The sequence below is a fragment of the Zootoca vivipara genome, chromosome 3 (assembly GCF_965207765.1).
Source record: "Zootoca vivipara chromosome 3, rZooViv2.hap1.1, whole genome shotgun sequence".
NCBI classification, from domain to species: Eukaryota; Metazoa; Chordata; class Lepidosauria; order Squamata; family Lacertidae; genus Zootoca; species Zootoca vivipara.
Window position 1 is genome coordinate 802,643 of NC_142586.1, and position 18,734 is coordinate 821,376.

Genomic DNA, 18,734 nt, shown 5'->3' on the forward strand with positions numbered 1-18,734 from the left:
TGTTTTGATATTTGCCATACTCTTTCAAAATACAGTGTTCAGCTGTATGCCTTAGGATACATATCTGCTATAAATTCATTTTTTATCTAATTTGTCTGAGATCTAAGCTTCCTGTGGAGGTCTGAGATCAAAGGATCTGATTCTTTCTGATGTTGGCTCTGACACGTAATGTGTGCTGACTTAGTTCTGTCTATAAAATCGCAGTGGGAGGCTGCCATTCTCCCTTGGCACCTTTACATAGTGAACTTTCATTTCGCCTGGTGAGGATGACAGGTACCACATTGATTGGAGCCACCGTGTAAATAATTAATAGGGAGAATTTTCTCTGCAAAAGGAAATCCAGTCCTCCAGATTCTTCTTAAAACGAATTGTTGCGAGATCATTAAAAATCCCCAATATGTCCAAATTTAAACAAGAATAACAACATCTTAAGCAAATATAATATGCATGACATGGAACGTCTAATCTTTGCATTCCCCTCTATTTAAAGTGATGTTGGTTTTGAACACTGAGCACCCATCAAAGTTAGTTACTTCTATTTTGTTAATGTCAGCTAATTTTATTTCCCATGAACAAACCCTAGATTTTTTTTTGTATCCATTTTTATGTTTGGTATTTTAAATTTGGTTGAGGATGAATGGTATATATAAGACAGCATAAACCAGCTTAGAACTTAATGCAACATCAATCAAATGACAGATTAGATGTGCTTTGATTTACCAGTCCAGCTGTACAAAGACATAGTTTTCAATGATCCCATTGCATGTGGGAAGATAAATTCCCCCTCTTTAGGGATACTGGGATATAAATGTAAGGTTTTACATTGGGAACTATGAAAAAGGCAAGGCCAGCCTGAAACATGATACCAGTCCCCGCTAGTCCCTTTTTGGTCTTGGCATTGCCCTGCAGAACATTTCCTGTCATTCAGCCTTAGAGTAATTGTTGACCAGCCATTGAGAACACCAAGAATCGGACCACAGTCTATCAAATGAATGCTTATATTTCTCTAGTAGACCTGAAGCTGCATGAGGAACATGAAAACACAGCAGAACCATTCAGGAAGTGCCACCAACAAGCATTTAACAGCACAGCAGTGGGAGCAGCAAACAGAACCAAGCAAGGCCATCGGTCCCACACTGGGACATCCAAATGGGGGTCTCTGGAACTTCAGCAGCTGAGCATCAAGGAGCTTAATGACTGGAAGGAGACCAAGCAACATTTCTCGGACTACGCTCAGCAGAAGGAAACAAAGAAAGGGCAATTCACAGATAAAAGATATAAAAGACCCTCAGAGAAGCCTGCCTTGAGGTCAGGAGGGGATATTAGGGAGAAACAGCAAGTTGCAGTACCATAATAATACGTAAACTAGTTCCTGGGATAGGATTCATGATAAATAATACAGTATGGGAGTTCACAAATAAATGTGCTTTAAAAACTCAAATAGTTTCACTCATTGACAATCCAAGAACCACCAAGCTTTTTTAAAAAAATGTATTTATTGAAGATTTTCCAACACACACATACAGAAATACCAAACACAAAAATACACAATACAAAAATACAAAATACAAAAACAAAATCTTTAACTTAAATCTTGATCATCACCCTTTGGACACCCTCGACCTCCCCCGCCTTGGGTCCCTGTTGCAATATTGTTTAAACAGTATTCATTATAATTTTGCTAATCTTACATATTATTCTCTCAACCCTTTATTCTTATTTTCAACCCTTCTTCCATATACCATTGCAATCACCTTTATCTAATATTTCAAATCAAATATTTCTAATTCCCTTTATTCATTCTAAAAATGTTTTCCCTTCTGCCTATAATTTTTATTAACAACGAATCATCATTCCAATATTAACTCTTAAATCAGATATTATTTCAAACCATTATAACATAACTCCCCCCTTCCCCCAAATCCAGATTTTCCAAGAGTTTACAGCGAAGTCCATATGACATACCAGTATAAGGCCATTCCATATCATCCATCTCTATCAACATTAACGTTCTATTAACCCACTCCCACCCTTTCCCATAGTTTCCACAAAACCCTATCCTCCCACTTCTGCAGTTTCCCACCTATACCTTTCTGTCTACCTTCCCAGAGTGCACCCTGTCCTCCCCCTCTCACTGGGAGGGCAAGAGCCCTCTCTGGTTCATCTTTGAGGAGTTCTTGAATCCAAGAACCACCAAGCTTTTTAAGTCTATGGGCATATTTGGATTTTTGAGTGAGTGCCATGGGAGTTACTCCCTCTGCTCAGTCCCCATCTCTAGTTTACCTACCCCTGCCTGAGAGGAAGAAAGAGCGAAAGCACACGTGGGCCTATTTTATATGCATAAAAGTCAGATCCTTTAGAATTAAACCGAGTCTTGTAAAGCACCTAGCACTTAAAGAAGAACTGGGAAATGGTGTAAGTCTCAACTTCCTCCTTCAGCAAGGGAGAATAAGCTATGCACCCACACTGTATCCTTATTGGGGCAGTGGGTGGAGCCCCCCCCCACAGGCTTTGTGAGTACAAGGGGAGGAGGCCTCAAGGGCAAATGCCATTGAAATACCTTCTGTGACCCCCCAGTGCAGGCAGGAGGTGGAGCAAATTGTCAGCTCTAAAAGAATTCACATATATTTGCTTATGGTTGCCAACATTTGAACATTTAAGCATTCAAATTAGCTGGAATGTAATTTAACAAGAAATCTTCCATGGTAAAAAGAAGGTGAACAAAAGGCAAACAAATAAATAATCAGTAATTTTGTTTTATATAGTAAGGATAAGAGAATAAAAGCTGGTTTGGTTGATACATTTGCTGCAGGGACCAGCTTTCTCAAGGCAAAGGCCATTCCTTCAAACTTGCTCCACAGACATACCATCTACCAGAACTCACCACATTAGTTGGGGCAATGTAATGAGATCCCCACCTCCACCAGTAACTGCCATGGGACAAAAGGAGAGAAACTCATTATGTGAAGGTAGTAGTAATGGCTCATGCAATGGATGGGTTTACAGGGTCCAGAATTCAGTACATGCACACATATCTTGGATATCGTTAGCTGCTTAAAATCTTTGCAGAAGGGTGTAGGCAGCGCTCACAGTTTGATGGAGTGCGGCCGCACTTCTGGTTTGTGTGCAAGGATTTCTTTGCAGACCACTATCCTCAGCTTGCAGGTGTCAGAGAGTAGGGCAAGGGTGGCTACTCAGAGTTGATTGAGAACAGCCCCACTCCTGCTTCAAACTCACGAGAGCCCTACACATGAGCGATGCATGAATAGAGCTAATGTCTTATCAGGGAATAAGATCCTGAATTTGTCATATAAGCAATGGGTTTAATATACTATTACTAATGGCAGAACACAACTATGGTCAATTACATGGTAGAAGACTTCAGTTGTTTCTATTCCTAGTTAAACTAATTCCAGCCTTAGTATCTGAGGGTCTTGAAGTTATTTATCTGATTGCATCTGTTGAAAAACAGATTTTAAGGGGCAGGCTGCCTGGAGCAATCCTAATTGTTCCTCTCTCTTTGAATACATGCAGCGGGGGGACAGGGGGAAGCTGCCTTTGGAGGGTGAATGTAAGGGGATAAAATTTGGATCTGACTTCAAAGTAAGGAATGCAAAACCAAAGAAAGGGCAAAGGAAATAAAGATGCAAAAGGAGTTTAGCTGGTCCGGCAGTTTGATTAAAAATAAAAAGCACAGGAAGACAGTGCTGGCAAAGTTAAGGTCAAGTATATTTCCATTTATTGAAAATATAGTAAATGGGTGTTGCTGTAGTTTTGCACTTCTACTTTGTTACTTTTACTTTAAATTGCAATTGCATTTTTATAAATGGAAATCCATATTGTTCTACAGTGGTACCTCGCAAGACGAATGCCCTGCAAGACGAATTTTTCGCAAGATGAATGCGTTTTGCGATCTGATGGTGACTCGCAAGACGAATTCGTTTTGCGAAAAATTCGTCTTGCGAATCACGGTTTCCCATAGGAATGCATTGAAATTTATTTAATGTGTTCCTATGGGCAAAAAAGAATTTTCAATGCATTCCTATGGGAAACTGCGATTCGCAAGATGAATTTTTCGCAAAACGAATTGACTCGTGGAACGAAATAAATTCGTCTTGCGAGGCACCACTGCACAATAATATATAGTCAAGCGTGATACCTATTTCTGTGAAGATGCTTTTGAGGAACCATCAACTCCCCCTGCCTCTCCCCCAGCTGGTAGCCATACCACCCTCACCAAGCACTCAGCATGCATGCCAAGGGGTCCTTTTGTGTGCCAATGTATGTGCATAGAGCTCTCCAACAAAAGGGGAGATTCTGTCTGGTCCAACATCTTCCCTTGTACGAAGGAGCTCTACGTGCATAAATTAGTGCACATCTAAATCCCCTTCTCTCACACGCTGAGCATTTAGGTGGGGAGGGGCATGGTAGCCAGTCATGTTGCCAGGGGACTTGTTTAAACAGACCTATGAGACCCTCACTGTGTGTGAACAGGTTTAAGAAGGACCTTATATCTAGGGCAGGCTTCCTCAACCTCAGCCCTCCAGATGTTTTTGGCCTACAACTCCCATGATCCCTAGCTAACAGGACCAGTGGTCAGGGATAATAATAATAATAATAATAATAATAATAATAATAATAATAATAATAATTTATTTATTTATACCCCGCCCATCTGGCCTGGTTCCCCCAGCCACTCTGGGCGGCTTCCAACAAAACATTAAAATACAGAAATCAAACATTAAAAGCTTCCCTAAACAGGGCTGCCTTGAGATGCCTTCTAAAGGTCTGGTAATTGTTGTTCTCTTTGACCTCTGGTGGGAGGGCATTCCACAGGGTGGGTGCCACTACCGAGAAGGCCCTCTGCCTGGTTCCCTGTAACTTGGCTTCTCGTAGCGAGGGAACCGCCAGAAGGCCCTCGGAGCTGGACCTGATGACAATTGTAGTCCCCAAACATCTGGAGGGCTGAGGTTGAGGAAGCCTGATCTAGGGGCTATCTCTCCATGCATGAATGCAATTTGGCTCAGGGGTGGTCTCATCGCGAAGGCGCTCTTGCAATGCAAGCCTATGTATGTTCAATCAGAAGAAAGCTGCCTTGCTCCCAGGGAGGCCTTCTCCCTTGTAAGAGTATTTATGAGCACAGCCTCAGTTGATCTTAACAGCTGTGGTGACCACAGGAGAGAAGGCAGTCCTTGAGTTATCGAAGCGAGTAAAAGACTGAGTGAAAAACATCCAGCCTTGGCGACTGAGCTCCTGAGTGTGGCCGCCCCACTGTCAGCGGCAGAAGAAGCACACACCCAACATATACCATATCTTACTGTGAACATAATGAAGAAAGAAAAAACTTGCTAGAAAAAAACCCTCTGCTCTCATGCTGTGTCTAGGAGCTGACAAAAGTTATTTGCTAAATACCCTTCATTTGGTGAGTGACAGGAGACTGGTGTCAAGTGAGAAAATGAAATGTAAATTTTATTAAACACCTCTCTCATCTCTGGGTACCAATCCAGATTCCAGCGTAACACAGCAAATCAAATCCTCTCTTTGCCTTGCCGAAGGGCAAATGAAGAATCATTTCTCCTTAATACCATTCTTCCCTGCTAAAATATTTTCCTGTTTAGTAACTGCAAAAATTAAAATACAACCCCTATGTTAATCTCTCTCTCTCTGTGTTATGTGTTTGTTTTTTTCAAAAGTGCTTCATTTATTGTGTGTTGTGCCTTAATTCTGTCTTCACATCCATCCAGCACTGGTAATTGGCTCCAGCAAAAAACGGCAACTCTAAAAATACAACTTTAGTAACTCATCCAGAGATTTTATTCAAATGTCCATCATGAAACTCAGTAGCAGGACCTGAGGTTTTTCATGATAATGACTTACCCGCTGCATTCAACACAACATGGCATCAACAATTGAGTGAAATGGGTTCTTGCATGGGCAAAAAAACTCAAAACCACCCTTTGCATGGGGGCATTTATGTCACATTGAAGAGCTCAAAAAGTTGGTGGAGGGCATAGGGACAGTAATAACAGACTGGTACCTGTTACAGGTAGGTAGCCGTGTTGGTCTGACGTAGTCAAAACAAAATAAAAAAAATCCTTCCAGCAGCACCTTAGAGACCAACTAAGTTTGTCATTGGTATGAGCTTTCGTGTGCATGCACACTTCTTCAGATACACTGAAACAGAAGTCACCAGATGCTTATATATAGTGAGAGGGTGGGGAGGGGTATTACTCCCTCCTCGTGGTGGGAGTCGGTGATTGACTGACTGATAGCTGTTGACGATGGTTAATGACTGCAATTGGTCTTACAGGAAAAAGCAGGGGGTGAGATGGCTAAAGATAGCTTTATCATGTATAATGAGATAAGAATCCAATGTCTTTATTCAGACCTGGTCTCTCCATGGTTTTAAGCTTGGTAATAATTTGCAGTTGAGCAACTTCTCTATCCAGTCTATTTCTGAATTTCTTTTGTAATAAGACAGCTACTTTGACTGGTACCTGGTTAGTACCTGTTGCTGCCTGGGCTTCTGCACCATTGCAATCCTGTCTGGAAGAGTAAGGATATGATGGGCAATACCATACAGCCCATTTGCCACATATCAGCCATCCCTTCTTTAAAGCCCTACCTGACTTATGATCTGGGTACCTTCCTTACGAACCTCCCTCCAGGCTCAAGTTATTGTCTGGGGCCCAGCTCCACATCCTTGGATACTGGGCAGCATGCTGGGCAGAGCATGCCTGGGGCGTTTTCTGTCACCATACCCATTTTGTGGAAGAATGCCTTGCCCATCCCAAGAGAGCTGGATCAGGCCCTCTCACTTAAAACTGCTTTAGCTGGGTGGCAGCAGCTCAGCTGTTTAAAAATGGATTCAGTTGACTATTCCTTCTTTTTGGTATTTTGTTGTTTTAATTCTGCTGATGGGTTTGTAATTGCTGTACTATGGCCTTGGTTTTTATTTTAATATTTTGATTTATGATTTGCTTGAACTGTGGATTGTTTTAGGTTTTATTATTATTTTAAGTCACCTTCAATTTTTTCTGAAAAATAGGCAGTATATGCCGTATTTACGTGAATCTAATGCACCATTGAATCCAATGCACACCTCAATTTTCAAAACCTTGTAACCAAAAAAGTATTTGCTGGTGAATGTAAATGTGCCATCATATCTAATGTGCACCCTAATTTTCACAACATAATTTGGCCAAAAAAAGGTGTGCATTATGTTCGAGTAAATATGGTACCTTTTAGAATTATTTTTATTTTTATATAAGACAGTTCTGAAAGAATAGCTATATCTCATTTTAGATTTGTTGTTGTTAGTTTTGATTTTCAGTTGCATCCTTGCTGTTGTGAACACCAAAATAGTTTTCATTACTTTTTTTTATTTTAAGAAAGACAGGCATAAGCATGCTTTTTCATAATGTTATTTGAAAGTTTTTTGGAAACAAAATATTTGGATGTTTTTTACCCCTGAAAAATGGGGAATTCTAAAATAGTTTGTGGGCAGTAAATTAAGCTTGTCTCTAGTGCGATGTGAGCGCTTCCAGTCCTGTCAACGCTCTCCTAATTATTGTTAGGTCAGCCATAAAATCATTTAACACTGACTATATCCTGTCCTTCCTGAGCTGGCATAACTGGAGTCTGATTTCTGCTAGTTTTTCAGCTTCTCCAAACCTTTATTGGTTTATAAAAAAGGTATGCATTCTGCCTAAGTGGTGTCAAATCACGTGACTTAGAGATTCCTTTAATATTACAATTCCCTCTCCCACCTTTCTGACTCAAATACTCCCATGCCTCCAGCTAGGAGGCAGTTGGGATTCAGAGCTGTAGATACATCCACACAAGAGATCAGTCATTTCACACTGCCAGTGGGTCTCTTTGCTATTCCAATAGAGAACCAATTGCACACTATGACTAATAACGTTGACTGTGTGAAAGAGCTATTTTTATAAAGATTGAGAAAGGCCTCCTTGGGTTTTGGGGCAGGATAGTTATGATTTTGAGAAAGAGCAAAGCGTAGCATAACTGCAAGCTCAATGGTCTAGAGACAGATTCAGCAGGCTCCCTATGTTGCAGTTATTGATCTTTGTGAATTCTGAGAGAAACCAAACTCATCTGCACCTCCTGGACTAATGCGCGAATCAGAATATAGCCATCCACTGGCAGAGTGTGTTTTCATGGCACCTGGGGCGTGGAGAGCGGATGAAGCTCGCCATGTGACAGCCCAGCCCTCGCTGCCCACACCGGTGGAGTGACACCAATCTTGAGCCGCTATCTGATCAGATCCTACCAGGGCTGTCTTAAGCATATGGAGCACTGGGGTGCAAAGATCTGCCTGGAGCCCCCCCCCCAGTTGCCCAGTCCCAGGCGAGCAGGAGGCATAGCTGCCAAGTCTCCCGTTTCCCCCGGGAAATCCCCGTTTTTCCAACTGTTCCTAGCTGAAAAAACTGATTTTTTTTGTTCCCCCCCCCCCCGGTTTATTCTGGCGCGGCGGCCATTTTGGAACTGGGCAAAGCAGCATCAAAAGTCACTTCTGAGCATGCTCCGCCCAGTTCCAAAATGGCGGCAGCGCTACTTCCGGTCTGCTATTTCCGGCCCGGTCCCTTATTTCTCTGACAGCAACTTGGCAGGTATGGCAGGAGGGCCCAGCTGGCCAGCCACCTCAGCGTCTTGCTGTCTCGGTCACCCCCGAACTCGCGGCGCAGAGCTGCCTGCAACAGAAGAGCTCGCTGCAGCGCTCTGACCGACAGGCAGGCTCTTCCCCGGACTCAACTCTTGGGCCCCAGACTCTCAGCCTGGCACCCCTGAGAGCCCAGTGCCTGGGTGCTCCACACCCCTAGCACCTATGGGTAAGACGGCCCTGGATCCTACTCTGGCTAAGCGGTTCAGAGCTGGTGCTGCTCTGGTGGTGAGAAAAATGTCTTTGGCAATCCCACCAGCCATTGAACCCAATCGGTTTTGACTATATGCGACTACTTTGGCTTTAGGCACAATCCCTGGAACGTAACCCCTGCATAAGTTGCAGGCTTAGTGTGCAGATAGATAGATAGATGATAGATAGATAGATAGATAGATAGATAGATAGATAGATAGATAGATAGATATAATTGTGTCACAACCCCCAATTGCGTCCAGACCATGGTGTGAGGGGAGAGAGGCTTTAACATTTTCCCCAATGATGATCTTGATCAGAAGCACACACACATACCTGCACTGAGAGTTCCATCTCTCTGTAGAAAGGACACAACACCATGTCTCCTCCATCTGCTATCCTCCTCAGCTTGGGGAGACAGGGAGTAGGAAGCAGGTGGAGGAGGATTAGGAAAGTCTTCCCCTGGGAATGATGATGATGGTGGTGGGGTGGACTGTAAGCCCCATGGTTCTGGGAGGAATCAGAATCCAAGCCAGAGTTTGCTCCTAGTAGCTTTGCCTACCTCAGTTCTGCTAATTATATTTCAAGTAAGGGTTTCCACATACTTGAGTGTTGTTGTTGTTTAGTCGTTTAGTCGTGTCAGACTCTTCGTGACCCCATGGACCAGAGCACGCCAGGCACTCCTGTCTTCCACTGCCTCCCGCAGTTTGGTCAAACTCATGTTGGTAGCTTCGAGAACACTATCCAACCATCCCGTCCTGTCGTCCCCTTCTCCTAGTGCCCTCCATCTTTCCCAACATCAGGGTCTTTTCCAGGGAGTCTTCTCTTCTCATGAGGTAGCCAAAGTATTGGAGCCTCAGCTTCAGGATCTGTCCTTCCAGTGAGCACTCAGGGCTGATTTCCTGAAGAATGGATAGGTTTGATCTTCTTGCAGTCCATGGGACTCTCAAGAGTCTCCTCCAGCACCATAATTCAAAAGCATCAATTCTTCGGCGATCAGCCTTCTTTATGGTCCAGCTCTCACTTCCATACATCACTACTGGGAAAACCATAGCTTTAACTATACGGACCTTTGTAGGCAAGGTGATGTCTCTGCTTTTTAAGATGCTGTCTAGGTTTGTCATTGCTTTTCTCCCAAGAAGCAGGCGTCTTTTAATTTCGTGACTGCTGTCACCATCTGCAGTGATCAAGAAGCCCAAGAAAGTAAAATCTCTCACTGCCTCCATTTCTTCCCCTTCTATTTGCCAGGAGGTGATGGGACCAGTGGCCATGATCTTGGTTTTTTTGATGTTGAGCTTCAGACCACATTTTGCGCTCTCCTCTTTCACTCTCATTAAAAGGTTCTTTAATTCCTCCTCACTTTCTGCCATCAAGGTTGTGTCATCGGCATATCTGAGTGTTGTTATTATTTATTAAATTTGTATACCTCCCTTCATCTGAAGATCTCAGGGTGGTTCACAACATAAAAATACAAAAGGATAAAACAAAAAACCCACAAGCCAATAACCTCCCCCCCCCTCCAACAAACACCTTTCAAAGGACATATGATGTTAATCAGCCCAAGGCCTGGTGGAAGAAGAGGAGCGTTTTCACCTGGTGCCTAAAGACATGAAATGAAGGCACCAGGTGAGCCTCCCCAGGGAAAGCATTCCACAAGCATGGAGCCATCACAGAAAAGTCCCGTTCTTGTGTTGCCACACTCCAGATCTTTTATGTAAGAGGTACATGAAAGAAGGTCCTCAGATGATGATCACAGGGTCTGGGTTGATTCAGAGGGGGAGAGGCAGTTCCTGAGGTCTTGCGGTCTTGAGCCATTATAAGGCTTTATAGGTCTTAACCCAGGTGGCGCTGTGGTTAAGCCACTGAGCCTAGGGCTTGCTGATCAGAAGGTTGGCGGTTCGAATCCCTGCGACGGGGTGAGCTCCCATTGCTTCATCCCAGCTCCTGCCAACCTAGCAGTTTGAAAGCACATCAAAATGCAAGTAGATAAATAGGAACCGCTACAGCGGGAAGGTAAACGGCGTTTCCATGTGCTGCTCTGGTTTGCCAGAAGCGGCTTTGTCATGCTGGCCACATGACCTGGAAGCTATACGCCGGTTCCCTTGGCCAATAATGCGAGATGAGCGCGCAACCCCAGAGTCGGTCATGACTGGACCTAATGGTCAGGGGTCCCTTTACCTTTACCTTAGGTCAAAACCAGCACTTTGAATTGGGCTCAGAAACTTAATTGGCAGCCAGTGCAGTTGGGTCAGAATTGGTGTAATATGCTTAAATCGTCTTGCCTCAGTGAGCAACCTGGCCGCCAAATTCTGCAACTACTCATGCTTTGAATGCACGCCTGCTTCCTAACTGAGATACCTCCAATGAATTACCATTTAAAGATCTGGACACATGCTTGCTATATATGGCATCCCTATTGAGGTCCCAGTCTACTTATGCCTGTTCAATTCTCAGTAAGGCACAGATGCCCCTTGCAGCAGTTTCACGCTTCTCCCTCTGATCTCCAGGCTGAGACATCTAAATCTCCTGTTTCATTTGCATGGTTATCCAGTGAAATTGCTTGTAGTGTTTCTCTTTCTTGTTTGCAAAACAGGCGGTGGGGTGGGAGTTTTGAGAAACAAGGGATTTATCCTATCAACTGGGAAATTATTCAAATCCAAGGATTTAGGGTGGTTTCCCCCTAACCCCACAGTAGACTTGCTCGAAGGCTATAACTCTGACCATAATTGGCATTCCATCCAATTTTGTTTGCATCCAAATGCTGCTCTGAATTTCTTTGCAATGAACTCAAATGAGACAAAAGCAAACTATGTGCAAAATCTTTTCCGTGCTTCCTGTTGCTATAGGTCATATACTACAAGCCGTTCCCCTGACTTGGCTCACTTCCAGTATAAGAGCTGGGGGAAGTGGCTTAAGATGAGTACAGTAAGGTAAGGAAAGGAAGTGGCCGGTTTCACTCCTCTCCTTTGCATGCTCATTTTTATATTAAAAAATAGAGGGCGGGGGGGGAATCCAAACAGGCAAAGCATCTGTTCGACATGTCCAATTTGGCCCTCAGTTTAGCTGCCATGAAACTGTACAGGAACAAAGTGCAGATAAAATTATGTCTATGCATGTGTGAGTTGCATGATTCAGCTCCAAGGGAGAGGTGGCTGAAGGCCACAATTTCTACTGGATCCAGAGAGAAAACTACAACAGAGTTGACTTCTAGATTTAAAGGTAAAGGTAAAGGGACCCCTGACCATTAGGTCCAGTCGTGACCGACTCTGGGGTTGTGCGCTCATCTCGCATTATTGGCCGAGGGAGCCGGCGTATAGCTTCCAGGTCATGTAGCCAGCATGACAAAGCCGCTTCTGGCAAACCAGAGCAGCACATGGAAACGCCGTTTACCTTCCTGCTGTAGCGGTTCCTATTTATCTACTTGCATTTTGACGTGCTTTCGAACTGCTAGGTTGGCAGGAGCTGGGACCAAGCAACGGGAGCTCACCCCGTCACAGGGATTCGAACCGCCGACCTTCTGATCAGCAAGCCCTAGGCTCAGTGGCTTAACCACAGCGCCACCTGGGTCCCGACTTCTAGATTTACTTTTCTACAAATGGTAACTACTCCTACTCCAAGGAATAGCTTGCAACTTAATTCTAAATCTCTTTCCCAACTGGTAAGTCTTCTAGCACCATCAGAACTTGGGAGTGCCCCCCACCCCCATTTTCAGGCATTCAGTCAAGATGCCCCATCTCCAGGTGGCCCGTTGCCACTTCAGGAAGAAGGAAGGTAAAACAGCACCATCCTGCTTTGCCACATCCCCTTTGTTGGCAATAGAGATACTGTACCTGCATGCATATCACACACAGGCCCATATTTCTGCAAAAGAATTCCTTTGGAGGAGAGCTTAATCTGAAGGCTAGAAGCTCCTAGATGTTTTGGATGATTTGCAGCATTCTGCATTCAGGCATCCAGTCAGAACGCGACGGCCTTTGTTTAAGCAAATGGAAGTGTTGTCCACTGAGCATACTTGGAAAGCAGGTATTGATGATCCAAGGAAAACAGCCCTTTGCTTGGAGGGTGCTGGGAATGAGGTTGGCTTTGTCTTTTGTTCCTTTGCAGTTGCCAGCGCTGTCACCTTTTCTCTAAATAAATACCGATCAGGCATGGCTCAAGGGAGGGTATTCTTTCAAAAACCAGACTGAGGGATGCTTTCTCTCCACTCCGTTGGCTACAATTCAGCACCAAGTGTGAGCAGAGCACATTAAAATTCCGCCAGCATTTACTGCACGCCGTAATAGACGCAAGCATCGACTACGCCCAATATTAGTGATGGTACCAGGAAACCATCCTTGCTTTTGGCTGCCTGAAGGCAGCTGTGATCCCCAGCTTGTCCTATCTGTCAGTCTATTTGATCTCCAAATGAATTGCTTTTGATAACAGCTATATAAATGCAGAACTGTTCCGCTGGGCCTTCTTAAATGAGACTCCTCTCTTTCATCTCCCAGTCATTTCAAAAAGCAGATAGACTTGTTAGAGGTTTTTAATGCAATGATTTATGTTTTATCTTGCCTGGTTCGAGGCAGCATTTATTTAGCACTAAATTCTTCCCAAGCCTATATATGGGGAGAAATGCTTGAGCACAATATTTGGAATTCAAAATATTAGATATTATATTTCATAATCCATACAGGCACCCAATACATATAACCATTTTGAAACCCACATATAAATGGAGGCATGCACACACCAAACCCACAATTACACAAAGAGTGAACGATATGTGTACGGATGTGAAAATGTTTATTTGTTTTTCTTTGGGAAATTGATAGACTGCTAAACATTAGCACATATATTGGCGTGCAGCAATAAAATGCAAAAAAAATAAGACAGCGTGTGATTATTGTTACATGTGGTCTCTGAACTGTGAGAGGTTTCGGGGGTCTCTGCACATCCCCTGGGCTTGGTTTCTTTGGGGACACACAATGACTGCATCACTCCAGACAGTTTGCAAGGGAGAGAGAAGAAAGATATGCTCCCTAGAGCTTACCTTATAGAATGTCTCCAGATACTCAGTTTTGTTTGACAACATTTTGACCCGAGCTTACATCACAAACCTGGCGAGGGATATTTACTCGACAAAGAAAGAGATCCTTTTTTTCAGTTTCAATATTACAGTTTATAACTGTAAAATCCAATATTACAGTTATAAACTGATAGGCTTAGAGAGGACTCCCCCAAAGATAGTCTAACCCAGGCACCCCCAAACTCAGCCCTCCAGATGTTTTGGGACTACAACTCCCCCCATCCCTAGCTAACAGGACCAGTGGTGAGGGATGATGGGAATTGTAGTCCCAAAACATATGGAGGGCCGAGTTTGGGGGTGCCTGGTCTAACCCCAAACACTTTACAACATACATGTATTTCTGATCAAACACCATTTATATTTATATTCAGAGGTGAGCTCCTTGGAGGAAGCCAGCCTCCTTTTCATGCTTGGTTAAGACCATTCATCCTCAATGTACAGGGCACTCTACATCAAATGCCTTTGGAAAACAAGCAAGCAAATAAAAACAATAAAGAAAGAACAGTTGAAATGCTGAAAAGATAATATAGTTTAGGATTTACAGTATGTCATAAATTCATATCTGAAAACCTTAGTTTTCCAAATGTAAAACACATTTCCCATGTATCCTTCATTGTTTTAGGCTTTGAAATTTATTGTATTATGTTTTTTAACATTTGTTGATGCCCATCACCTCAAGCATCTTAATTCTTATGTGGAATATACATATTTTAAATGACTATGTACATAAAAGAAACCCCTTTTAAATATAGACTCTCGTAAACAGAGCTTCCATTTATTCAAATGCTCAATTACCTGAAGGTTCTGGTTCCTCCCAGGCAAGTTTTATAAATGAGGTTGTATTGCCTTTGAAAAGGAAGGAGAAGAAGGAAAAAGATTTCCTTTAGGTTTCATGAAAACAAATTCCTTGCAGACTTGAATTAGCATATTTGTGCTACTTATCTGAAGAAAAAAAAATCAATTACACACAGTAAAACCCCAACTAAAATCTTTTGGAAAGTTTTTCATGGATTGTGCTAGGACCAGAATTTCTGTGGTGAGGAGAGGACTTCTTGATATTTTGACCAAAATGTGCTTCAGCCTCATCTAAAGTAGCGCAACAGCAAAAAACTTTATATGGTATTCTGTTTTTAATTCTTCTTCTTCTTTCTTCTTTGGTGATCACTCATAGCTGAGTAAGATTGTCCTCCATAAACATGATTTTAACAATGGGTCCGTAAGTGACTGTGGAGGCCAATTCTGGATCCACATGTCCTTCCACAGTGGGGACATTATAAGCATGATTGTGGGGGGGGGGAGTCCCAGTTTTAAGCAGTGCCTTTTCATCAATTCCATTTTCAGTCTTGGCTTCCCTCCTTGAAATTACTGAACCCCAGCCTCCCTGTATGTAATGACCCCCCCCCACACACACATCAGATCAGGAAAGCACATTAAACAAATGGTGTTACCTCCAGCTCACAATTTCTGTCCCATCTTTAGGTCTTTGGAGATCTGTTGCTTGTTTTTGTCAAGGTGTTAAAAGACAACATAGAACTAACATACTTGCCCATTTGCCTTCTCCAAACACCTATGGAGAAATTGCACCCTGAATAGATAGAGACTATAACCTTAAAATTGGATTAGCTCACAAGTCCCCCAGTCCCCCTTCACTATATGACCAAAGTTTAAATTTAGTTTATATTCCCCTGGAAAGACATCTACACAAACATATCTGTGCATTAACCAGGATTGTTTTAAACCATCTGTTTAACAGTTGATGGCAGCACATTTAAATGGGCAAGAGTAGATGCTCTCCTATACATTGAAATGGTTCATGTATATCGATAGGAAGCTGTGGTGATAGGGTACTATTATAAAGGAAAACAAGATTTATTGGCAGCAGTTCTCAGATCCTGAGGCTCTAGGTCTAATTTGATTCTTAGTCAAACCAACTAGAATATTTATCACCAGCAGGAGTGCTAACTTCCCTTGAGATCCTTGGGATATCAGATATAAGTGCATCATAATGGCACAATGTTTCCTCATCAGTAGACATTAGAATGTTTTGATATGGTTTCCAGCCTGACATCATGGTCATGGCAGTCAAGCTCTAATGCCCTCTGGGGGAGTGGAGCTGTCCAAGCAGGGGAAAACCAGGATTTTCCTGGCAACACTCCTCAGGGGCTTCTGGGGAGTGCACAGTGTCCCACAGTGTTGCTTAAGCCCATATCTTCCAGCTTGAAAGGCAGAAGGGGTGCGACCTGGAAAGTATGTCCTTGCCATGGACGAGTCTCTGTCTCCTGCATGATCTGTGATCGGTTCCTCAAGATTTTCGAATATTGACATTAAGGGGTGCTCCTGAAATGGCATATGATAATGGGCTGCAATTAATCAGCTGCTGAAAGAACTGGATTTGAGCTATGAAGGTATTAGAATGATTTTTAATGAGCACAAAAAACTTACAGCAGCTGGGATGGAAGAGGGAGGCACGGCAAACCTCATGAGAAGAGAAGACTCCCTGGAAAAGACCCTGGTGTTGGGAAAGATGGAGGGCACAAGGAGAAGGGGACGACAGAGGACGAGATAGTTGGACAGTGTTCTTGAAGCTACCAACATGAGTTTGACCAAACTGTGGGAGGCAGTGGAAGACAGGAGTGCCTGGCGTGCTATGGTCCATGGGGTCACGACGAGTCAGACATGACTAAACCACTAAACAACAACAATGCTGATGGAAACATTGACTCAACATGAGTAATATATTGTTCCAGCTCTTCCCACTGTGTTTCCCCTCCCTCTCAAAATGGCACCCAAGTGCAGGAAGATAGATATTAAACAGTAGAACCTGAAGGCAATTACTCTTAATTAGGGTTGCCATCGCAACAGATCCACAGCTGGGTAGTCCAACTACTCCCACATTAAGAGATAAAGAGTCCAGACAAAGTAATTCTTCTCTGGGCTGGGCCTACCTCTAATTTTGGACTGACTTGCTGCCAAAGCTGTGCCAATGCAACCATTGTTATCTATTCACAAGCTCAGGTCTCTTGCAACAGAAGGATGTCAAAGGATTTGATGCAGTTCATGAATATGCTTGATATTCTTCCCCTTCAAATCTGCTATATTGCAAGAGAGTCACCTAATTATCAATAGCTTAGTGTCTAGAGGCAGTTGGGGGATGGATGGCGGTCAATGGATTGAGGTGGAAGCCTAAGAAGACAGAAGTATTGTTTCTGGGGGACAGGAGGCAGGCAGGTATAGGGTACTCCCTGGTCTTGGATGGAGTAACTGTGCCCCTAAAGGACTAGTTGCATAGCCTTGGGGTCATTTTGGACTCACAGCTGTCCATGAAGGCGCAACTTAATCCTGTGTCCAGGGTGGCTGTCTACCAGCTCCATCTGGTACACTGGCTAAGACCCTACCTATCTGTGCACTGTCTAGCCATAGTTGTACATGCTCTGGTTCTTTCCTGTTTGGACTACTGCAATGTGCTCTGTGTGGGGCTCCCTTTGAATGTGACTCAGAAACTACAACTAATCCATAATGCAGCTGATAGACCAGTGACTCGAAGCAGCAATCGGGATCATTTAACCCCGGTCCTAAAAGATCTACACCAGCTCCCAGTCCATTTCTGGGCACAATTCAAAGGGTTAGTGCTGACCTTTAAACCCCATGACCCTGTATACTTGAAGGAGCATCACCATCCCCACTGTTCAGCCTAGATACTGAGGTCCAGCTCTGAGGGCCTTCTGGCAGTTCCATCATTGTGAGAAGTGAGGTTACAGGGAACTGAGCAGAAGGCCTTCATAATAGTGGCACTCACCCTGTGGGGTCTCTGCGTACAATCTGAAAACATTTCAGAAGAAATGACCATGTCCCCCGTAACACTGTTGAAAAAAGAATGGAAATATGGAAAGTGGAAGGTTAAGCTTTCTAATTGACAAGGATGGAAGGCCATAGTAACAAGCAATGTAACTGGAAGCATGGGGTGTGAACAAATGCCTGCAGAACTGGTAATTAACAATGGATATTGTCCTGTTATATAAATGCAGCGAAGAAATTTGTGAGGAAGTTGTGAGGCTGGACTGGAGGAAGTTCAAGGCTAATTTTTATATTTAATAATAATGGGAGACCCTCTCTTGGAGTTCTTGGATGAAAAGGATAAGGAATGAACGTGAGAGACTTCCGCTTGATCACGCGGCCATTACAGTCAGAGGTCCGTTCAGCTGAAGGGACCTCAGCACGTCAATGGCAGGGGAAACCGCTCCAGCGCAGCAGATCCCCAGAAGGACCCCAAATCGAGCATTTTGAGGACGTGGTCGTCCAGCAGGGCGCAGAAAGCGGGCTCCCCCCTCCCAGGAAGGGCTCTGTTTTGAGCCCCCGAGAGCGAGGGGGTCGGAGCTGCAGCGCAAACGGACAAATTGCTTCCTTTGACAGTGCGAAGCTGTGAGACTGAATGTCAACAGCGATCAAGACTTCCAAAGGAGAGGGGGGGGACTGTACCGTGAGTACATCTGAAATTCAGATTAATTTGATTTAATTGGACCACAGGAAAGGGATTAAAAAAACAGAAGTACCTAGAACAAACAAGAAGTTATAACAATATAAACTGTGTGGACATTGAAATATATACAATAGAGGATTTATTTGAATTTGTTTAGATAAGCCTGTAAGATGAAAGCTTCCCTAGGGTGGTTATATCAACGGCTGGAGCTTGTTAAAATTCTTTGTGGACGGTTTTAAGTAGATTTACGACTTGTGACGCACTTTTAATTGAGCTCGCTAAAAATGGAGGCCAGGGAGTGGAAAGTAGTCAAAGGG

The 18,734-nt window shown here is 43.5% G+C and overlaps 1 protein-coding gene across 6 annotated transcripts in view; it reads left to right on the forward strand.

The window, feature by feature from the left end:
• PKHD1 (PKHD1 ciliary IPT domain containing fibrocystin/polyductin) overlaps positions 1-3,996 on the forward strand; it is a 261,509-nt gene extending 257,513 nt beyond the window's left edge. For 3 of the 6 annotated variants that reach the window (XM_088665480.1, XM_060272303.2, XM_088665479.1), the window contains one exon: positions 1,014-3,996. In XM_088665480.1, coding sequence (XP_088521606.1) covers positions 1,014-1,354 — 341 coding nt within the window. In that variant the 3' untranslated portion in view covers positions 1,355-3,996. Of the gene's footprint in view, positions 1-1,010 lie in introns of all 6 variants that reach the window. The other 3 variants (XM_035110412.3, XM_060272304.2, XM_060272305.2) reach the window with 1 other exon arrangement.
• The last annotated feature ends 14,738 nt before the right edge of the window (positions 3,997-18,734 follow it).